The 24858-nt window shown below is 38.1% G+C and overlaps 1 protein-coding gene across 1 annotated transcript in view; it reads right to left on the bottom strand.

The window, feature by feature from the left end:
* The window catches only part of ARHGAP6 (Rho GTPase activating protein 6), a 670816-nt gene that overhangs the window by 102186 nt on the left and 543772 nt on the right, over positions 1-24858 (bottom strand). Inside the window, exon 2 of the mRNA XM_043996656.1 lies at positions 15488-15647. Within this exon, the coding sequence (XP_043852591.1) occupies positions 15488-15647 (160 nt within the window). The remainder of the gene's footprint in view (positions 1-15487; positions 15648-24858) is intronic.

Here is a 24858-nt window from a genome sequence, read left to right as displayed (position 1 = left end):
CTAAAAATGAAATCACAGGTCCTTTTCAAACTGAATTCCTCATAATTATCCTATTTTGCTTCTGGGTAAGTAGGTGATGTATACAGAGAGAGTATTCAGAAATACCTGAGGAAGATTCATCTTTGGGAGTTGAAATATGGCCTCAGACACTTCCTAGCTGTGTGACCCTGCTCAAGTCACTTAACCCTGTTTGCCTCAGTTCCTCATTTATAAAATGAGCTAGAGAAGGAAATGGTAAACCATTCCAGTATCTTTGCCACGAAAACCCCAAATGAGGTCACAAAGAGTTGGATAAGACTGAACAACAACAATTTGTTTCTATTTTTACAGATGAGAAAACTGAGTCTCTGAATACTCACTTTCTTCCAAGGCTCAGCTTAAGCTCTATCTTCTGCTTCTTTTTTTCCCCTTCTTTTAAAAATAGCATTTTACTCATTTTCCCAATTACACGTCAAGACAACTTTTAGTATTTATTTTTACAAGATTTTGAGTTCCAGATTTTTCTCCCGCCCTCCTCTCCTCTCCCTTCTTTTGAAAATAATAGGCAATTTGATATAGGTTATACAGGTGCTATCATGTAAAGCATATCTCCATATTAGTCACAGTTGTGAAAGAATAAATGGATTAAAAGGAAAAAAAAACTGAAAATGCCCACCAGTGGGTTCTGAATGTGGATAGCATCTTCTTAAGCTCTATCTTTTTACATTAGTTTTTGCCACCTCCTGACATCACTTTGTAGAATATACGTATATATACATACATACTATATACATACATGTCATCTCTCCCAGCAAGACTCAAAACACCCCTAGAGCAAGAATTACTTTTGTTTTTGTCTTTTGTGCCTAGCACACTGGTTGGCATTTAATAAATGCTTTCTCACAGACTCAGTATCCTAGTAGTTTGCCATTTCTGTCTCCAGGGAGGAGATATATTTCATTTTCTCTTCTCTGGGACGTTTTTAGTCACACAAAACAAATCAATACATTGACCATACGTCATTTTGCATGTCCACTGCATCTCTGCCTATCCCCTCCTATATCCTCAATTTCTGATCGTATTACTCATGCTTCAGGTTAATGCAAAACCTAAACAAAAATGTAACACCCCCAATGGTTCTCTCTAAATTACAGGAAAGCAGATAAGTGTTTGAATTTTAAGAGACTCCTCAGGCAGTAGAAAGATTAATTGGAAACTCAAAGGTGTCAACACATAACTACTGTCATTAAGGGGGGGGGGAGTGTTAACAGTTAACAGTCTTGAAAACAAGAATTGTTACACTTAAGATTTAAGGCTAATATTTCACCTGCTGTTATAAGCTGAGGTCTTATGCCATTTAATTTAATAAATGATAATTGATGTTAATTACAAACCAAGTACTGTTATGTGGTGTTTTATTAAAAAAGAAAACAGATGGCTAACTTTGAATTTCATGCATTAAATATCCTATTGTCCATTTGATTAGAAAATCCAAATATGCAAGACTACTTCATAGGATGAATCTGGACCTAGCTGTAATCATGATATGAAAATAACAGAAGTAATTATATTTATTCCCATCATATGTGAAGTAATAAAAATGATTATCTGAGAACTTTCAATTTTAAAAGTTTTGTTCATGCTCTCCTCTTTACTGGAACCTCCAACTAAAAATTTAAACCTAAAAATATTCTATTTGCTCATACCAAAAGGCCTTGAGGTAGCTGATGGCAACCAGACATATACAGAGCACAGAATCCCCCTTCAGACAATGATTTCCTTTTATTTGACTAATGAGGAAGGATGAGTCAAATACAAAAGTAGCAGTTCTTATTCATACTTCAAATACTGGCTCGTGTCCTTTATAATTGCTTATAGTTTACAACTGGGCCCTTGGCCCACTAGGATTTTGATAGTGGGACTATTATACTACTGAAATCTGTAAAATATTCCAGAGAGTTCCAGGGTCCCCAGGGACAGGCAACATTCTGTAAAAGTATCCAAATCTTATGCAATGATAATTGCTGATCCAAAGAAGATATATAAATATTGTGCAAATTTGACCAGTGGAGACAGGATCTTGGAGAGAAAACTATATTGCTTGAGGACATGAAGAGACCATTAGTGAAACTTAAGGCACAAAGTGTATAGTTTAAAAAGCTATATTCCACTGTGGACTGCTTTTGAATTCAAAGATATATGAGTTTCTCAACTTATTGTTGGTGAGCTATACTGTATGTATCCTCGAGTTTGATACATCTCCTGAAGGTGAACTGAACAAGAGAAAGCCAGGAGAAGAGAGGAGCTTCAAAAACATAGTAGAAGGGCAGCTAGGTGGCGCAGCACCGGCCCTGGAGTCAGGAGTACCTGAGTTCAAATCCAACCTCAGACACTTGACCCTTACTAGCTGTGTGACCCTGGGCAAGTCACTTAACCCCAATTGCCTCACCAAAAAAACAAAAACAAAAACATAGCAACAGAAACCAGAACTGCGTCTTGAAACAAAAGTAACAATTTCAGTACATGTTCTTTTTTGTCACCCTTGATTGTGTCTATTTATAGGATAGATGAGATGTCATCTTTCCTTAGATCATACTGGCAAAAGTGCTGGAGTGGCTTGCCACTTCCTCCTTCAGGTCATTTTACAGATGAGGAAGTTGAGGCAAACAGGGTTGTAACTTGTCCAGGGTTACCCAGTTTATAAGTATCCGTTGCCTACTTTGAACTCTGGAAGATGAGTGAGTCTTCCTGACTCCAGGCACAACATGCTATCCTAGCTTAAGGATATTAAGCTATGCACCACCTAGCTTAAGGGAATTAGCTTGCCATTAAAAAAAATAAATACAATATATATTCATCTTCAAACTTGCAGGGCAACTATAAATATTGGTAGAGAATCATACAAAAATGAATATAGGTGGCACAGTAGATAAAGCACAGGCCTTGGATTCAGGAGGACCTGAGTTCAAATCCAGCCTCAGACACTTGCTAGCTGTATGACCCTGGGTAAGTCACTTAACCTCCATTGCCCAGCAAAAAAAAATAATGTTGAAGACTAAAAATTAATAAATACCATTGCTTATTAAAACAAAAAACAAACAAAAAAAACCCATTGGTACAGAGTATGGACAATCAACTCAGAGTCCCAGAATGCTCTGCAATGCTGATTTGGTTATTTTTGCTTTTTATATACATTTGCTTCTTGCATCTAGAATTTCTGGGTATCTGAGTCAAACTTTCCCTAAAGATATAATCCACTCAGGGACACCATTACTCCCTAATGATGCTTGTATATCCTTTCCATAATGGAGTAAGGTGATGGGAAGGAATTGCTATTGCCCACAGTTAGGAGAGAGAGATGCCATATTTTTCATTTGGGGATGGAAGTAACACATCCAGAATGACTTCTTTGCTTCCAAGTTAGGCCTTATTTTCTACAGAAACATCTTAGACAACACATTCTGAAGAAAACTGAACTGTTATACTACCAAGAATATCATTTTCTTAATTTCAGTGAGATGTTTACTTTGGTTTTATGTCGCCTATGGGACTATGGTGTGGGACTGCATTACAAACAAGAAATATAATTGAGCAATTCTAAGCAGTCAGGGTTCCATTTTATTGTACTCTGTGTACACATTTTCTTAAAACATCAACTATTTTTCATTCCACAATATTGTTTCCAAAATATATAAACACAGCTTTTCTCATTTGTGTTAGAAGAAATTTACTGAACAACAAGTTCATGTTGGAAAAAAAATATAAGGAACTAATTCAAATCTCTCTTAGAACCATTCTGCTCTGATCCTCGTTTACAAAGATGTTATGCTATATCACCTTAACTGCTCTGAAATACTGATTAAGGTACAATGCAAATAGTTTCTTCCAATTTTAAGTGAGACAATGGACAAACAGATTTTAAATGTTATATACACATCAGCTATTGATTATTTTCCTTCAGAGCATTTATATTAAACTGGGTACCTGAATAATTTTTGAAAAAAAAATTGTGACATACCCACACAAATCAAGCAACAAAATTATTTAGTCAATCAGTCAGCAAACATTTATTAAGCACTCACATTGGGCCAAGCACTGTTTTAAGCACTGGGAATACAAAGAAAGGCAAATGAGTCCCTTCCCTCAAGAAGCATGCCTTCTAATGGAGGAATCAATATGTAAATAACTAGGTGTTCCATCCACTTTGTGTGTCTCTAAGATAAACTAAAAAGGGAGGCATTAGCAGCTGGAGGAAACCAGGAAAATCCCTCCTGTAGAAGGTAAACTTTGAAGCAAGTCTTGAGGGAGACCAGAGAAATGAAGAAGCAAGGGACATTATTCGTTCTTGGTTTTTGTGGATTGCCAATGTAAAGACATGGAAACAGAAGATGGAGACTTGTGCTTGAAGAACTACAAATTGGCAAGAATTTCTGAATTGTACAGTACACGCAGAGTAAAGTATAGAGAAGGTTGGAAAGGAAAGAAGGAGACATGTAATTCCAATACTTTTGAATGAATGATAGGAGACATTAGTCAAGAGATCAGTGAAGTTAGGAAACCTTGGTTCTAGTCCCAGGTCTGTTGCTTACTATTTGTGAAACCTTAGACAATACATTTAGTTATTCTTAATTTCAGTTTTCTTATAGGACATATAAGACATTTTCTAGGTCTAGAGTTTATGAATCTATTATTTATCTCTCAGGGTTCAATGAGCTTCTTTATGTTGCTCTCTGCATTTGTCTTCTAACCTGGTTTCCCTTTACCTTCTAGATCCCATGTATGGCATTTTAAAATGTTCAAATGAGACATAATTTCTGGGTAATTTAATCATTTAAAAAAATAATGCCAGGGGGCAGCTAGGTGGCACAGTGGATGAAGCACTGGCCCTGGATTCAGGAGGACCTGAGTTCAAATCTGGCCTTAGACACTTGACACTTACTAGCTGTGTGACCCTGGGCAAATCACTTAACCCTCATTGCCCCACAAAAACAAAAACAAACAAACAAAAATAATAATGCCAGTATTTTAAGAAAAGGATAGTTATTTGGCCATCTTGCTCTTAGACCAAAGAAAATGATGGTGGCAGGCTCAGGCTTTATATAACCTTTTGGAAGTGGGGTTTTCCTGAGCGTGGCAATCAACTCTGATTGGCTAACAATTAATGAGAGAATGAATATTACAATGAAGGGCTGTACCTGAACTTTGATTGTCATTTACTTCTAAGTTAGACCCAGCCTTGGGCAATCTATTTAAAGACTTTAGCCCCACACAAACCTGAGTAGAACACAGTGGTTGCCTACCTGGATGGAATCTGGATGGAGGAGAAGTTTAGCTCAGCCTTCAGAGACTGAGGTCTTGAAATGAGGACCAAAGAAAAAGGGGTGAAATCTGAACCTCCTCAAATCATTGGTTATTAATAATCATTTATCTCACAGGCAAGAGTGGGGGACAGGCCCAACTTAATCAGTCAAAGGAACAGGTGTTTGCCTACAAGGTATAACTTAAAAGATTCAGGAAGATATACCAAACTGGAAATTTTCATGTCCACTGGCCTAGCACCTTGACTTTTATTCGTGTGTGTGTGTGTGTGTGTGTGTGTGTGTGTGTGTGTATGTGTTGGGGTGGGAGGGGGCAATTCAGAGTTGTAAGTAGTTATTTTGATTCACAAGGCAAGGATCTCAGAAATGCCCTTTTAATCATGTCTGTACAGCTAGGTACTGATTAATGTGAATAATGATCCTATTTAGTGGACAGATTATTTGAATTCACACAGCACATTTCCAATGGGATGAAACCAATTACCATATTTTAATGTAATATTAGCTTCAGCTAGTACAAATCTGAATAAGCAAAACAACTTCATGGGATTTGTCATTCATACTGTTAGGGACCTAGTTGTAATTATGATGTGAAAATGACAGAAGTAATTAAGATAAATCTATCTAGTCAGAAGGAAAAAAATAGTTATAAGGGTGGCTCACACATAGGTGTTAACAGTCCCTGCTATCTTGTTGCTTCTTATTTTTACTATTTTTTCTTGTTAACTAGATGCTAAGATCAGTCATTTCTACCACTGAAGGACTACCCCTAACTTTTGGGGCCCTAGGCAAAGTCATGATTATTAGCCCACTTGGTTATGTTGCCATCTCTAAGCATTCTCTATAAATACAGGCCCTTTACATATTAAGATACACCTGGTTGTAAACTTCTCTGAGCCTCAGTCCTCATTTAGAAAATGAAGAAATAATACTTGTTCTATCTACTTCACAGAGTTTTTATGAGGATCATATGAGGTAATGTTTTCCAAGTGCTGTGTAAACTATATGCTTATATAGTAAATTGTAAACTTAGCAAGTTTCAAATAACTTAACAGTGACTCCATTCATAAGACAATTATTATACCTCATACTTATCAGATTGGCTAATATGACAGAAAAGGAAAATGATAAATGTTGGAGAAGATGTGGTAAAATTGGAGCACTAATGCATTGTAGGTAGAGTTGTTAACTGATCCAACCATTCTGGAGAACAGTTTGGAATTAAGCCCAAAGGGCAATCAAACTGTGCATTCTCTTTGATCCAGTAATACCAGTACAGGTCTGTACCCCAAAGAGATCATTAAAAAAGGAAAAAAGGATCTCTATGTACAAAAATTATTTCTAGCAGCTCTTTTTTGCAGTAGCAAAGAATTTAAAATTGAGAGGATGCCCATCAATTAGGGAATGGCCAAACAAGTTGTGGTATATGAATGTAATGGAATACTAACTGTGCTATAAAAAATGATGAGCAGGCAGATTTAAGAAAAACCTGGAAAGACTTACAGGAATTGATGCTAAGTGAAGTGAGCAGAACCAGGAGAACATTGTACACACTAACAGTAACATTGTGAAATGATCAACTATGATTTACTTAGCCCTTCTCAGCAATGTGATGATTCAAGACAATTCCAAAAGGCTCATGATGGAAAATGCTCTCCACATCCAGAAAGAAGAACTGTGGAATCTGAATACGGATCAACATATATATTTTCACTTTTTTTGGGGGGGGGTTCCTTTTGTTCTGTTTCTTCTTTTAAAACATGACTAATGTGGAAATGTTTTACACGATTGCATATGTATAACTTATGTCAGATTGTTTGCCATCTTGAAGAAGGCGGGGAGAAGGGAGGGAAGGAAAAAAAATTGGAACTTAAAACCTTTAAAAAAACGAATGTTGGGGCAGCTAGGTGGCACAGTAGATAAAGCACCAGCCCTGAAGTCAGGAGGACCTGAGTTCAAATTCGGCCTCAGACACTTGACACTTACTAGCTGTGTGACCTTGGGCAAGTCACTTAACCCCAAATGCCTCACACACACAAAAAAGAATGTTGAAGTTGTCTTTACATGTAATGGGGAACAATACTATTAATATGGAATATAAAAAAGATAATTGTTAGAAAATAGACTACAAGGCCTTGAGGGAATAAGATATCTGACAGTTCAGCCTTAAGTAGGATATGTGGATTAAGCCAAGTCCATGACATGAGACTTCCAGGGAAGCCAGCCTTGTAGTGGTGGAATGGACTGCAGAGAGAACTGAAGACCCAAAAGAAGGGTAGGATTAGGAAAAATTTTGAAAGCAAGCTTCTACTGGGTTCAGAGGATCTTTTGTTTTGTTTTGTTTTGTTTTTGCATGGGGCAATGAAGGTTAAGTGACTTGCCCAGGGTCACATAGCTAGTAAGTGTCAAGTGTCTGAGGCCAGATTTGAACTCAGGTCCTCCTGAATCCAGGGCTGGTGCTTTATCCACTGTGCCAACTAGCTGCCCCTGGGTTCAGATGATCTTAAATAGTGTAGTCCTCAGGAGGCAAACACTAACCTTTCCACTTGGTTTTATCTGGACTCCTATACTTCTGATCTGTCCTGGGTGTCCAGCTTCTCAGTCCTCACCCAATAAATTGACTGGTTCCTGACCTTTCTGTTGCCTTGCTAACTTATTCTTCCTCAGGGAGAGGGAAAGCTTGGAGGAAAACAATATTCTTAAGGCCTTACTATGGTCCAATCCTTCTCATCATGTTTTTCTTTGGGCTGTTGTTGTTTGAGCTATGAATACCAATGCCTGAATACAAATGCAAAACATCCAAGTCTCTTTCTAGGATGTCTAGAATATTTAATATACTTAGAGAACCGATGCCATTTTGAATATTTAAGCCAAAATGTCTTGATTTTGGAAGAATTAATACATCTCCCTTGAAAATGTAGGGCCATATCACAGTGGCATGGAAGGCAGATTAGTGGGCATCATGCCAGGCCTTGGGGATGCATGTATGTATAGCTTGAGTGACATCCCAAACATAGGTCATCATAAATTCCCGACAGGATCATTGTCTATAGTCTTTCAAACTAGCCTTGAAGTAAAATTTTAGTTGATTTATAAACAGAATTCTAAAAGGCTTACTGATTTTAAAAGATACTGGAAGTCTTTATATTACTTTTGTTTCTGAATATATTCTTCTCCTCTTCCTATGAAGCTATCCTTTGTAATAGAAGGGGAGTTATATTTTCTAATTTCTTCTATGGAAACCTACTAATTAAAAAACAAACCTCCCCAAAACCCAACTTGACCTATAACAGTATAGAGCAGTCTAATCTTCATTTAAGGTTTTTTTCTTTTTTCTTTTCTTTCTTTTTTTTTTTTTTTTGCGGGGCAGTGAGGGTTAAATGACTCGCCCAGGGTCACACAGCTAGTAAGTGTCAAGTGTCTGAGGCCAGATTTGAACTCAGGTCCTCCTGGTGCTTTATCCATTGCACCACCTAGCTGCCCCCAAGGTTTTTTCTTTTTACTTTTTGCCATCATAGTCTCCACTCTTTTTTCTTCTTCCAAATATTACTGGCTGAAAGCCTCAAAATATCTATCTTATAGCCATTAGCTTAGAGGGTCTCCAACAGCATTCATCCACTTCTCCCCCAAACAAAACAAAACACCTAAAGTCTGAACAACAAAGATACTTGAAAGCTAAATCCATTTCCACTCCTCCCCCCCAAAAAAAACCCGGGGCCAGAAACAAAAGGATTGGCTATATTCCACTTTTTATTAAACCTTCTGTCTAAACCTCATTAGGTTTGCTATTACTATACTTCATTTAGTTTCTGGGCACTTGAGGCAATGTTTACTTTCCCCAAGGGGTTCTTCACACGGTAGATGTGGCCCAGTTTAAAATTACTAAGAGGAGAATGAATAGGAACAAGACAGGAGCCACAGGGGACCAAAGTTATAATTAGACCATTTAACACAATGCCAGATACTCTGTGGGTTCTCAATAATATTTGAAGATAATAATGACAGGGATTTAATAACAGTTCCAATTATCCCTTAGATGAGTTCATGTCTGGTTTCTCCTCCCATATTCTTTCAACTTTTCTCCCTCTGAAGACTCAAAAGTAATTCATGGATTGTTTTTTTTTTGACAAAATTAATAAAGCAATTGAGTATGAAAATAACAGAGACTATAATTTTGACACAAATTGCATCATCTACCCTTGAAATATAGGTTTCATTGGAAATGCCAAACACAGAATGTGAGCATGGTATTTGTAATAAGTAATGTGAATTATCATAGAATTTTTAAGGATTGTGTAGTTTATGCCATTCATATATTTAGTTGATACATTGAAAATAAAGCAAATTAATAAAAAAACCCCAGCCAATTGGCCTCAACATAAAACTTCAGAAGAAAAGCAAAGGAGGAAAGATTATCTGTGTTACCGAATCTAATCTGGATTGCACCATATGTACAAATATTTGTCTAAAGTAATTAGGTCTGTGTATCAGCAAAATTTCAATTGTCAAGAATTACCAAAAGAACAACTGACATGCATATAGCAACTTGAGGCTTAAAAATTGCCTTGAATCCATTATTCAAGTGAAATAGATAGGTTTAATTAGTTCCTTTGGAAACAACAAGTAATCTGAAATTCAGAGAATTTAGGGGGCTTCTTTGTGGGCACATAACTAGAAAGCAGAATTCAAATCCAAGTCTCTCTGACTCCAGATCCAGAAGTCTGGCCAATATTCTCTATTGCTTACAACCCTGAGAAGACTGAATTCTGGCTCTGTAACTAATTCCTGGTGATAGCTGAGTAATCTTTGGACATTTTAACGCATCTCTGTATCTTAGTTTAGGACAGTGAGGTGGCATACATAGAGTGCTGGACCTGGAGTCAGGAGAGCCTGAGTTCAAATCAAGTCTCAGACATTTAATAGCATTGTGATCCTGAGCAAGCCACTAAATCCTGTTTGCCTCATTTCCTTCATCTGTAAAACGAACTAAAGAAAGAAACAGCAAATCACTCCAGTATCTTTGCCAAGAAAACTCCAAGTAGGGTCACAAAGAGTCAGCTAAGACTGAAACAACTCAACAATAAAAGTGACTTAGTTTCTTCATTGGCTCAACAAGTACAGCATCATTAGCAACAACTTTTATTGATTCCTATATAAAAGAACGTAAGTTAAACATGAGAAAAGTATTAAGTAATATATGTGATACATACATACAAGGTAAGAAATATTATCATTCTTATACATATTCCTAGGTAAGAAAGCCATTCTCAAATGTTTTCATCCCTCTGACATCCATGTCAACACTCTCATAAAACAAAACAAAAAAAAAGAATAGGAGGAAGTACAGTGCACCAATATCATATTGCCTATATTTCACTCATTTCCAAAATGAGCTAGTTCTTATTATACTATAATTAACCATTATTTGAGTTATGGTGAATCGAGTTAGAGAGACAACAAGAAGCAGGATGAGTTGTTAGCAGAAGAAACTCTAAAACACAAGGTGATGATAAAGAGGGGAACCACGGTGACAATAGATAATTTTATGCTAATTACATGCCCTGTACCATTTAGCTTCTTCTCTCATGACCTTCCACTGAACTCCTCCAAGAATACCATTAATGACTTGGACGATAATGCCATACTGGCACCATCACTAGGCATATATCTACTTCAATGGGTTGTTTACCAACATGGCATCTCTGTTGATCACCTGGATGCCAGGAGGGTTACAGGGCACCCCCTGAAGGATACCAGTTGTCCTAGGTGTTGAAGGGCCAGGGTTATCTATAGCTCTGCTTATCAGCAAAGCCTGGTACACGTGATTGTCTGGCGATGACACAGTCTCTTCAGATGAGTATAATCTAATTCTTCTTTCCTTATCATGTGAGTTTTGTATGCCTTCCATAGGACCACAGACTTCTCTATCAATGTGACGCTGCCTTAACAAAATTCTCTTATCATCTCTCTCTTAGATGACGTTAAATAAGTCATGCCCCTTCTCTGTGCCTCAGTTTCCTATCTGTAAAATTAGAGTTAGCTTAAGTGACCTCTAAGATCCTCCCAGTTCTCAATCTATGAGCCTATTGCCTTTGGAGTGGTCAGTGGTCCTCATGGGAACAGTCTTGCTGCATAGGAGCTATAAGACCACTGTTTGGGAGAAATTGGAAACTGGAGACTCCTTTACTTGGGGATAGGCAGGAGTAAAACCAGAGTATCTTGGAAAGCTCAAAAAGTAACTGAAATCCCACCATGAGGAATTCTACATTAAGGGTCACAGCAAAGACACGTGAATTCTCACCATAGTGCTCCCCCAAAAGCAGCTGCTGCTTTGTAAAGTGACCCTCTGTCTACTTTTTGGGATATGGCTTCCTTAGAGTAGTTCTTAAAATTGGATTAGATTGACATTATTCTTACTTCGATGCTGCCCATCAAATGTGGGGAAGAGGCAGTATGGTCTACTGAATAACACCATGGACTTGGAGTCAGGATTGATCTTGACTTAAATTTTTCCTCAGATACTTACAAGCCATGTGACCTCTGCAAAGTCACTTAACTTCCCTTGCCCTCATTATCCCCATCTCTGAAATGGGGATATTAACGACACACACCTCCCAGGGTTGTTGTGAGGATCAAAGGAGATGAGATGTGTAAAGCACTTTGAAAATATTAGATTGCTGTATAGATAGATGGTGGCTATTTCGATGTGTCAAAATGACATTCAGGCTCTCTATCCTGAGCTTTTTTTTTCTTTAAGAAAAAAACCATCAGGATTATAGGGTCCCTTAATGGGGCTCTTGGGCAAACAGGCAGGAAACATTTTAGCATCTTTTACAACAAACGAAGACACTAACCCAGTTATAAAGCTCTCTAAAATTTACAAAGTACTCATTTTCTTCATAATCATCTGATAAGGTAAGTAAGTGAAAGCATTATTACTAATCTTATTTCCCACACAAAGGAACTGCATCTCAGAGAAGATGTGACTTGCTCCAGGTCACACAACTACTAAGTGTCTGAGCCATAATGTGAAATCAAATCTATTCTGACTCTAAGCACCCTCTCAAGCATATCACATTAGGTACCTATCTCTCTGTTCACATAGATGTATATGTATATATACACATATATGTATAAACTCCAAGAGAATAGATGCATATAGGTATTGAATGATTGCTGTCTGTAAATTCTAGCTAGTCTGTCTAAAAATCTAATGAGTGGTCACCAATAAATTAGAAGCCTTAGCAAGAGTTTAGACTTTTAAGTATTTATTAAAGAGCATTAGGATCTAATGATCAGAGAGAAAGGTAAAAATCTAACTATTTCTAAGAGACCCTATCATCCAACCTGCCATGGAGAGGTCAGGAACAAAAAGGGACCCAACATTTCCTTCTTCCTCCCAGAAGCCTCTCCTCCAAAACTGAAAAAGCCCTTCCTCCCCACCCCACCCCCAGCTCCAAGCTAATTGGCTGGTAGCTTTGATAGACAGTACCCATGAGCAAATGTCACTTCCTGATGCCAAGGAACTGACTTCCCAAGCCACATGGCTTGCCCTCAGATGCCTTCTCCTATGGCAGAGCTTTCCTACAGTAACTCTCCAGCAGGTGGCATCACTCTAATTGTTACAGTATGTATACAGATATATGCATGTACATCTATACATATATTTATACACATTTGTTTGTATATGGTTATTTATATTCATATATATGTGTGTATATGTGTGTGTGTGTGTGTGTGTGTGTGTGTGTGTGTGTGTGTGTAGAGAGAGACAGAGACAGAGACACAGAGAGAAAATGTGGTACGGTAGGAGTTGTTGTTCATCCTTTGTTTTCAAAGAGAACCAGTGGCATCACAGTGTGATATCTTGACTTACACATGAACTGGATTTAAGTAAGGCAGAGTTGCACAAAGTTGTTAGCCTCACTCTTTCTTCCAGACTCATCAAATATCAGTGGCAAGACAAAAGTCAAGAGAACTAGTGATGGACCTGGATGTAGTGTTCTAGGAGGTTTCTTCAAATGTCTGAACAAGCTCTACATGTTCCACAGCACCTACTTCAGAAGCTGTTGGAACAAATTGTTATCATCCACCCATTCTGTTGGGGGAAGTCTTCACATACTTAGGGTAGACATCCCTCCAACTCATCAAGAGGTTTGAGGCCTACCAGTTACCCTCAACCTGGTTTAGCCCATCTGTGGTTTTACCAAGGTATGGTTGCTGTGCATTCTACAGCTTCTTGGAGCCACAGGTGAGAATTAGGTGAATCAGGTAGATACTAAAGGTAGATGAGCAGCCCTGAAAAGAGTTTGAGAAACTCTCACACCAGAGGTACTAATCCTCCCTGAACACCACATATACCCCTTGAAGTCAGGAGACACTTGGTTTAAGGTATGTGTAGATAGATAGATAGATAGCGAGAGAGAGAGAGGGATGACAGATAGATATACTAATCTCTATATTAACATCTATATATAGTCTCTCTCTTTCTCTATCTATTTATATGTATGGGCACATATGTGTATATATGTACACATTTATGTGTGTATATATACACATATATACACATGAATACATACATATATACACACATACATGCATCTGTCTATCTATATCCAGGGAAAGGGCCTTTAAATAAATATAAACATCCATAAGCTATATATTCATAATTCTTTCACAAGGAGATTTCCAAGAAAAACAAAGGAAAAGAAAGGGAAAGCGGATCATGAATTTCTTTAAGATCATCTCCTAGCTTTAAGTAACCTGCCTTATCTCAATTTTCCTTATATTTCTCTTTCTTTTCTTTTCTTTTTTTGAGGGGCAATGAGGGTTAAGTGACTTGCCCAGGGTCGCAACAACTAGCAAGTGTCAAGTGTCTAAGGCCAGATTTGAACTCAGGTCCTCCTGAATCCAGGGCCAGTGCTTTATCTACTGTAACACCTAGCTGCTCCACACCACATGGCTGCCCCTATGCCACCTAGCTGACCACTTAGATTTCCTTGAAATTTCACACACATAAACTGACACATTTTTGTGGCTGGTTTAAGTACTTGTATAAAGTCCATAATTACACTTTCAGTCACAAATCAACTAGTTAGGTTCATGGTGATGCAGTGCAAATGATATGTCCTTTTAGGAATATTAATAAATATTTGAGCTTAGATAAAGAGGTTTGAAAGCCATTAAAGTAAATACTTCATACCTACAAAAATAATGTTAAACATAATCACCAAAAACCCATAACTATGTCTACTCTAAACTTTCAGCACTTGATGATAGCATAGAGATTGAGGTTTGCTATATTTGAGGATGGGAGCATGTTCTTGTTTGACCTTTGATCTCAAAGAGGACCGTGACATTGGGGTGATGTCATGACTTGCAGTGAATTGGATTTAAGAGTGGGAGGGCTGGGGCAGCTAGATGGTGCAGTGGATAGAGCACCGGCCCTGGAGTCAGGAGTACCTGAGTTCAAATCGGGCCTCAGACACTTAACACTTACTGGCTATGTGACCCTGGGCAAGTCACTTAACCCTAATTGCCTCACAAAAAAAAAAGAGTGGGAGGGCTGTGCAGGGTCACCAACCTCCCTCTCTGCCCCAGAGCTATCTGGGTCCAGTGGCAAGATATATCTATATCTATATATAGATATATCAGCATGACTGGAGATGGCCTTGGATGTTTAAGGCAATTGGGCTTAAGTGACTTGCCCAGGGTCACATAGCTAGTAAGTGTCTGAGGTGAGATTTGAACTCAGATCCTCCCAATGTCAGGGCCAATGCTCTATCTACTGTACCACCTAGCTGCCTCATGGGAACATGCAAGAATGGGTTCAATTTAGTTAAGTGACCTATCTTTTCCTTCAGTCTATATAATACTGAATGGCTGGTTTGACTGAATTCTTCACTTTGCAACTGGTTACCTTGGTGTCATGTAGACATAGTGTTAGTACTTTTTTCTTGAACTCTGTATAAGTTGACCTTTTCCTTTAAATAAACATATTAGCTGACACGCAAGTTGTTCTGCCCAAACACGAATTTCAAAATATAACCTAATGCCAGCCAGTGACCAAGACACTGTACTTTTCTTCCTGTGTTAATAGGAGGTTTGAAATAAACATGTGCTCTGTGGTTTGCCAAAGCAGATGTTTAACTTTCAACATTCCACAGTGAAATGGCGGACAGAGCTCTTACCTTTGGGAATGGTAATCTGACAGCTGAGGTCGCAGTCCTGCTGCAGCTGATAAAAAGCCACTTCCTGCAATCGGGCACGCTCCAGCTCTGAGAGGCTTTGTACGGGAACTGACTTCAGCCGAACACTGCGCCCTGACATGCTGTTCCAAGTAAAATCACCCTGTAGATCAAGCAGAAAAATATGAAATGTTACATGGTTCACCTACTTTAACAAACATATTCATCTCTTTTTTTTTTAATCAGGAAGAAAAACATGACAGATTTTTTTAAAGTTTATTTTCACTTGCAGTTAACTTTAGCAATGTCAAATCTATCTCATCCTTGTTTTCAGATAGTCTTCATCTCAAAGAACTTGAAATCACTCTTATGTTTGAGTGTGATAATTCCATATTAATCAAAGAAGTCAACACATATGACCCAGGATAGTATAGGAAAAGCTATGTAATACTGCTTGATATACTTTATTTTTGATTAGAATTATTATTCATTAGAATTCAGTAAGAAAAACTGCCAATAAGTGTATGTAACTGTCCATCCCTACCTTCACAATTCAGATCTCTATATAGTAAGATGAGAAAGATAGGTAATTTGGCATATATGCAGTAGGAGGCATTTAGGTGGTAAAGTAGATAGAGCCCAGGATATGGAGTCAGAAAAGACGAGTTCAAATCCAACCCCAGATATTAATTTTGTGACCCTGGGCAAGTCATTCACTCTTTGCATCAGCTTCCTCATCTGTGAAATCGAGATAATAATAGCATCTACCTCACAAAGCTGATCTGAAGATCGATCATATGAGATAATATGGAAAACCCTTTGCAAATCTTAAAGCTCTATATTAATACTAGCTATCATTAATGAGATAAAAGTCACCTTGACTCTATATCTTATAGAGTCAGGTGATTGAAAATGCTCTCAGTTTATAAGAGAATGCACACTAAAATCTTTCAGCATGTCTGATGCTCCTCAGTGATACGGTCCTGTGGCAGGGCACTGCATTTACAGGTGACTGCTGCAAATGAAATGAACCAGTTACTGGGCCTAAGGAACAAAAAGCCTTGGTTCTAGCCTGCTTTGCTACTGTTGCACTAAATCTTTGCTAGTATTTTACAAAATGAAGTTTTTTATACTGTCTTTTGCCTCTTTTTGTATCCCTAGCGTTAAGCACAGTGCCCGGCACATAGTAAGTGCTTGATAAATGTTTATCCACTAACTGACTACTCTTTATTAGGCAGACACAAAGTTAGGAAGACCTGTGGTGGCAAGCAAGTAATGAAGCAAAGTCTAAATATGTTTACTTGAACTTCCTGAAACCATGTCTATTTGCATTCTTGGGCAAATTGGGTATGGAGAATAGCCCTATTTCTTTTTATGTACTATTTCTTAAAACATAAAATTACTTGCAAAAAGGTTATCCAAAAGCAACTAATGACTAGATAGAGACAAATCTATCGCATGTCAGTCAGTCAATAAACTTTTATCAAGTTCCTACTATGTGTCAGGCATTGTGTTTAACATGGTTAACATAGGTTAAGCATAGAGGTTACACAGAAGGGCAAGAGACAATCTCAGCTCTCAGGGAGCTCACAGCTAATGGGGGAGATAATATAAAAACAAATATGTCCAAATGAGCTACATACAGGATAAACTGAAAGCAATTAACAGTGGGAAAGAATTAGAACTAAGAGGGATTGGGAAAGGCTTCTTATAGAAAGTGGGATTTTAGCTGGGATTTGAAGGAAACTAGGAAAACCACGAGGTAGAGATGAGAAGGGAGATTATTCCAAGCATGAGAGACAGATAGTGGCAATGCCCATATGTGTTTGATGCAAATTTTTTGGTGACGATTGAATCATTTCCCATTAGAGCACTTGAAGGGTTAATGACTTTGGTAACAGGAACTTGCTGCATATTTCTGTCACTTACCACTTAATTTTAACTTAAAATTTGTGCGTATGTATTTGATTCCCAAGTAGTTTCTGCAGTGGTAGTCAAAGCAAATATTTTTATGTGCACCTGAAAATAGATATGTTCTCACCCACATAGCATCTCTAAGTATAGAATTACAGGCATAAGAGCATCTAGTCTACTCCCATCATTTTACAGTTCAGGAATCTGAAGTTCGAAGAAGTACTGTCTCAGGTCACATAATGATTAATAAAGACCAGATGTAAACCCAGGTCTTCTCACTGCCCAGTTGAGTGTTCTTTCCAACACACCATGCTGCCATTCACTTTCATCCCAAAGAAGGAATTCTGCAACAGCAAGAACTAATCCTCACTTTCCTTAATTTAGAAGAGGAAATCCTGCATGCTGTGTTTACCAGTCATTATTGAACTGGCCAGAACTATGAAGAGTTCACCTAGAAATGATGAATGAGAGAGCAGCAGGAACTAGGAATTCTTGGGGAGATCTGTAATCAGAGAGGGGACAGAGCTACACATGAATCTCTTTCTTAATTTATGGAAATGCCAAATGTACTGTATGACTCCCAAATTGTTACAATTCTTGCAACCTGTAAGGGGAAAGGCAAGAAAGCTGACTCTGATATTAGTACGGCGTCTTTAAATGGCAAAACCTTGTCTACAATTTCCATCTTATATTAACTACCAAAGGAGGTGACAAAAAAGTAGCTTCTCTTCCCCTCCTGTTTTGCTGTCCCTTCACTCACTCAGCTACTTTATTGAGAATATTGAACCCATTTGTAATATGCTCCTTCTTCATTTTAAAACTCTTGACCTCATCTCCTAATCTCTCCTCCTTTCTCCCAATGTCTCATAATGAAGTGACTCTTCTCTATGTCAAAACCAGCTCCTCCATATGTGTCCAATATCCTCCTCCCATCTTTTTATGCAGACTGCCCCCTCAATATTTCCCTCTGTGCTTTCATATTTTCAACTTCTCCCTATCTCCTGGTTCCTTCCTTACTGCCTATGCTCAATTGTCCTCCATGTTTGTTTGTTGTTTTTTGTTGTTGTTGTTGTTTGTTTGTTTGTTTGTTTGGTGAGGCAATCAGGGTTAAATGATTTGCCCAGGGTCACACAGCTAGTAAGTGTTAAGTGTCTGAGGCCAGATTTGAACTCAAGTTCTCTTGACTCCAGGGTCAGTGCTCTATGCACTGTGCCACCTAGCTGCCCCAGTCCCCCATGCTCAAACGAAACAAAACAAGTGACCATACCCTCTTTCTCTTCTCATTCAAGATCCTAGAAATTGCTGCCTATATTCAGTGCCTTCACTGCTCAGTCTTTTGTTGTCTGGCCTCCAGATGACTCAAGCGAAACTGCTCTCTGTAAAGGTATCAGTGATCTCCTAATGGCCAAATTGGATAGTCTTTTCTAAGTTCTCATGCTCCTTGACCTCTCTGTTGCATGTGTTACTCTGGGCTACCCTTTTTCCTGAATATTCCCTCCTCTCTGGAATTTCCTAATAGTATCCTTTCCTAGTTATCCTTCTTACAGACTGAAAGCTCTTTCTCAGTCTTCTTTGCCAGTCATCATCCTTATTCTCCCAGGACTCTGTCCCAGGCCCTTTTCTCTCTCTGTATCCCACAATGAACTCACCAGCTGCCATGGGCTTAATGATCATCTCTTTACAGATAACTCATGTCCATCTCTACAGCCAGTCCTAATGTCTCTCAGCAGCTTCAATCCCACACCACCCAAAAACTTATTAGACATTTTAAACTGGAGGCCCTAAACTCAATATATCCAAAACATAACTATATATCTTTTGCCCTTCTTCCAAACCTCCCAATTTCTGTGGAAGGCACCATGATTTCTCTAGTCTTTCAGATGTATAATCTCAGTCATTCTTCACTGAGCATTTTTCCTCCCTCCACTTATCAGGTGTCATCTCTTAGTTTCTACCTCCATACTATCTCTCCCACCATACTGCTTTTTTCTACTCACATAGCCCTCACATCAGTTCAGGTCCTTATCACCTTTTGCCTGAATTATAGCAACAGCCTCCCAATTTGTCATCTTGCCTTAAGTCTCTCTTAATTTCGCTTTATCCTTCACATTTCTGCCAAAGTAATTTTCCTTAAGTGCAGATTTGACCACCCCCTGCACTGAATAAATTCCATACCCCTAGGATAAAATATAAACTCATCTCTTTAGCTTTTAGAGCCCTACACAGCTTTGTACCAATCAGTGTTTCTGGGCTCAGTACTCCCTCTCCCATACTCTGCCCTCTCAAATTAGTCTGCCCTGTGATTCTCACACATGGAACTTCAGACCCCATCTATGTCTTTGCATTGGCTGTGATGACTGGTGACTGGAATACAGCAACACCCCATCCCCACCTCAATCCTGCCTTGTAGAATCTTATTCTTTCTTTAAGACACAGCTCAAGCAGTACTTCATACATGGAGACTTTCCTGAATCTTGTCAATGGCTAGTGTCCTGTTTTCAAACTACTTTTATTTAATTATCTTATATTTATTTGAATTTATTTTATTTATATTTATTCTGCTTATACACATATAATATATGCATATGTATGTGTATATATGTGTGAATGCATATATACATATACACACAATACAGTGTATGCATACACATAGACACATATCTCCTTATTGTTGTTTTCCTGTTAGAATTAATGTGAGCTTCTTGTAATTAGGGTCTATTTCATTTTTTGTATTTATATCTCCTGGGGGCAGCTAGGTAGTGCAGTGGATAAAGCACTGGCCTTGGATTCAGGAGGACCTGAGTTCAAATTCAGCCTCAGATACGTGACACTTACTAGCTATGTGACCCTGGGCAAGTCACTTAACCTTCACTGTCCTGCCCCCCCCCCCAAATATTAATATCCCCAATGCTAAGCCTGAGTGGTGCTTGGCAAGAATGGATGTTCAATAGAGGTCTGTTTATTGATTAAAATTAATCACAATTTTAACATTGTTTCCTTCTAGCAGATCTAAATTCAGTGAAAAGATAATTTAGTTCCATTATCTTCTGACACCCATTGGCTGAAAGAGAAACTTGCAATTATAAACAAGTTTAGCCACCCCAGGAAGCTCACCCACATCTCAAGTCAACTCTAAGATCATACAATAGATAAGGTCGTAATAAATGGTTTTGTCTGACTCATTCCCTATTGAATTAAGCAGGCCAATTTTATTCAGTCTTTTCTATATAACCATTTATAACTTACAGTTAAATAGCATTTAATGGTTACAAAGCCCTTTAGATGCATTATCTCATTTTATCTTGATAACAACACTATGAATAAGAAGTATATTATTATCCCCATTTTACAGATGAGATAAAGAAAGGTTAAATGACTTATAATAGATCAAAAGATTAGTAAGTGGCAATACTGTTACTCAAGCCCAAGTCTTACCTCCAAGTCCAAGGTTCTTTTTCCCTTTCTTTTCTACCACACAGAATCTGTCAAGCATTGTTAGCTTTAAGTTAACGTAAGAATTAATTTTCATACAGTTGGAAAACTACCAACCCAACAAGAGGCAATCATTATTAAAAATCACACAATGACTGATGTATGTGGACGTCTACTTGTGCCTCAGCTATACAAGAAATCATAAGTAGTTGATTTAGTTTAGCTGGCCTAGTGTATACAACAGGACACTCCAGACTAATTCTACCTCTTCTTCCCCTTTCCTCCTCTCCTCCCTCATTTATGATTTCATATGCATTAGAAATTACTTGTGAGGAAATTTCATCTATAAATCAGCAACTCATAGACTCTTTAGATAGTTACCTAAGGCACTGGTAGCTTAAGTGATTTACAAAGTCAATGAATGTCAGAACTAGAACCCAGGTTTTCCTGACCCTGAGGTACCATATTGCAATGCCTCTTACAGAGTAACTGTTTTTTTTCCCCTTCACATACTGATAATAAGCCAAAAGAAAACTAAAATTATGCACCAGCCTGCACCAAGAGAAATAAACTTTTTGTTAGAAACACTGTAATTGAATTCACTACTTGGGAAACCCATTATTCAATAATGCACCAACCAAGTAGAGAATTGAATTAGGAAGGCAGGCTACCTAATTTGTTGTTGTTATTTCATGTCTGACTCATTGTGACCCCTTTTTGGGGTTTTCTTGGCAAAGGTACTGGAATGGTTTGCTATTTCCTTTTTCAGATCATTTTACAGATGAGGAAACTAAGGCAAACAGGGTTAAGTTACTTGCCCAGGGCCACACAGCTAGTAAGTGTCTGAGGCCAGATTTGAACTCAGGAAGATAAGTCTTCCTAATTCCAAGCCCAGTGCTCTAACCACTGCGCCACCTAGCTCCCCAGGCTATCTAAAGGCGGCACCACTGTGGCTTTGTCTATACCAAACTAAAAGTTTCCAGTGCCCCAGTCCCTACTAACTTTTTATGTACTGATGTAACCTGGACTTATCACTCACTATATCAAGTTTCTAAACTGTTTTCTAACAGTGTCTTATATCAGCCCTAATTAACATAAAGCTTAAAGACAAAATCCCTGATAACCATGTCCTACTAGCAAGGAAATGATGCTCACCCCTGAACAACTATGTGAAAAATGCAGCCTCCCCAGGCAGTTGTTTTCCTCTGCATTAATGAGGAGTAATTGCAAGCAGGGAAAAGAAGAAATACATTAGGGATTCACAGAAGCCCAACCTCAAGCAACATACCATAACTGTGGAAGGTTGGGGAACAGCTGCTGCAAAAAGATCAGCCAAATCTGTAGCTATAAGGAAAGGAACTGATCTGTTTGGAGCAAGAGGCTTCATGTCATCATGCCATCTGTGAAACACTGTCAAGAACAATGTCTGGACTGTGAGTGAGGGACTTGGCTTCTGGTTTTACTTTCTTCCCCTGGCTTGCTGACTTCACCTCTCTAGGATTCCATTCTCTCGTCCGTAAAATGAAGCGGATGAACTAGATGACCTCTCAATTACCTCCCAGCTCTGACATTCTGTGGTCCTATGCACATCAAGAGGGCCTTCACATGGTGGCTGTTATCGATAATCAAAACAAGAGAGGGCATCTGTGCTCAATATGAAAAAGACTCTTGGTCCCGGGTTGGCCTTCTTGGTAATGCCTGCACACATACGTTAACATTTCTTGTCAAACATGAGTGACTTTGGAAACAAAGAACAACAAATATAAAACATCCAGTTTGCTGCAGTAATAAAAGTTTATTCAATCAATTACCCCTAGAAAGTTAGTTTGGTATGGATAGCTGGGCATGTTACTGCCTGTTATTTCTATGGCCTATTCTAGGGAATTTGCCAGAGTGCTATTTCAGGGAGAAGAGTGATGAAATATGAAGATGCCTTTACTACCCAAGGCTTTATTTATATACTCAGCATCTCATTTAACTGTGAGTAAATTCAGAAAATCCTGCTTACGAAGTTTTAGTTCATAATATTTTGTCATGTTGTACATTTCAATTTTAGGTCATCTACATTTACATTTTTTTACAACCCAAATGTCTATGTGAGGAAGTATTTAGTTGTGGGGTTACTAGAAAACAAACACCCTGTTTTCCAGCAGAATGCCTTTCATCACAAGGGAAACATATTTACTTAGTATCCTTCTACCAATCCCAAACTAATTTTGCAGGACAGAGGAGGGGAAGGAAACAATCAACCTTTTATTGAAGTTACTTACTTTATTATATATATGTTTTTTTCTGTTCTGGAAGTTTCTACTAAAGACTGATAGTGACTAATTGTTTCTACTTTACTCTTCACTTTCTAATTAATTTCTTCCCCCACATCAACAGATGAAGAAAATTGGGATAATCATCAAATCCAACAATCCACTCACTCATATGCCTGTAAGGGAAAAATTTCTATTTCTTTCTAAGAGAAGTATGACATGGCTTAAGTCATTTTCAGTCATGTCTGATTCTCTATGACCCCATTTGGAGTTTTCTTGGTAAAGATATTAGAGTGGTTTGCCATTTCCTTCTCCAGCTCATTTTATAGATAAGGAAACTAAGGCAAAGAGGGTTAAGTGACTTGCCTAGGGTCACATAGCTAAGTGTCTGAGATTAGATTTGAATTCACAAAGTTGAATTTTATTACTTTAAGCCCAGTGCTCTCTCAGCCATGCCACCTAGCTGCCAAGACATGAATAAAGAGTTTTTCCCTTGTTTAACCAACATTCAAAAGCAAACATTTACTAGAAGTCTTATCATGGGAAAGGGATGATATTTGGGAGGCAACAAAATTATAAATGGGAATTTTTTGAAACTGCAATATTTATGAGACATGAAAATCTTTGTCAAATATGTGCATTGCTCTGTAGGGACACAAGGTAAAAGTAAATGAAATCGAGTGGTGTGAGTTGGTGCATGGAGTCCTGGGCTTGTATTCAGGAAGATCTACATTTGAATCCTGCTGTAAACCTTTACTATTTTGAGACCCTGGGTAAATTACTTAGAAACAGCTGTTGGCTCAGTGGATAGAGCACTGGGCCTGGAGTCAGGAAGACCCGGGTTCAAATCCAGTCACAGATATTTCCTAGCTGCGTGGGCCAGGGCATGTCACTTGATCTCTGATAGCCTGACAAAATAGATCCACTTGATCCACTGGAGAAGGAGTTTAACCTCTGCCCTAGTTTCCCTGGCTTCTTGCAAGATTCAGCTCCAATTCAACCTTCCATAAATACAAATTGGAAGAGATCAGGGGTTCTTAACCCTAGGTTTGTGAATTTGATTCCTAAATATTTCGATACTAGTATAACAATGTAATTGACATTCTTTATAATGAGGTGTTTTATTTTATTCATTTAAAAACATGATTTTGAGGAGTCCGTTGGTTTCATTAGATTTCCAAAGCCTTCTATGATGCCAGAAAGATTGAAGGACCTCTGGGCAAGATGGTCTTTGAGCTACCTTCTACTTCTTAGATTCCTTTATTGTTTTTAATATTGATGACTCACATTGATAAAGCCCTTTGTGGCATTAAGAAAATCCACTTCTATCATTATACCCTATTAGGTAAATAATAGAAGATAGTTTCCTCATTTTGCAGATTTACAGTTGTTAAGTGAACTACCCATGGTCATGTGGCTATCAAGTAAATGAGTCAGGATCCGAACCCAGATCCACAGCTTAAATTGGACACGTGATCGATTACACCTACACCTCAAGCTGAGATCTTGTGGATAAACTGAATGGAGAAGCTTTAGTAAAGTCCTTGAATTCTGAAGGCTTGTGAAATGAATATCTTGGACATGATATGGGACTTATTATTAAAGAAAGTAGCTAACAATTATAAAAATGAGCGGGGCCAATAATCGGGTCTAATAATTTTTGAATCTATGTACAAACCCTGGATTAAATATTAGACTTTAAGTTAAGAAGTTTGGTATGCCAGTCTCTAATATGCCACTGAGTTACTGTGATCTTAGTGGTTTGAT

This window comes from Dromiciops gliroides, chromosome 3 (genome assembly GCF_019393635.1).
Source record: "Dromiciops gliroides isolate mDroGli1 chromosome 3, mDroGli1.pri, whole genome shotgun sequence".
Taxonomy (NCBI): domain Eukaryota; kingdom Metazoa; phylum Chordata; class Mammalia; order Microbiotheria; family Microbiotheriidae; genus Dromiciops; species Dromiciops gliroides.
The sequence above is the reverse complement of the archived record's forward strand: the minus strand, read 5'-3'. Positions and strand labels throughout refer to the sequence as shown.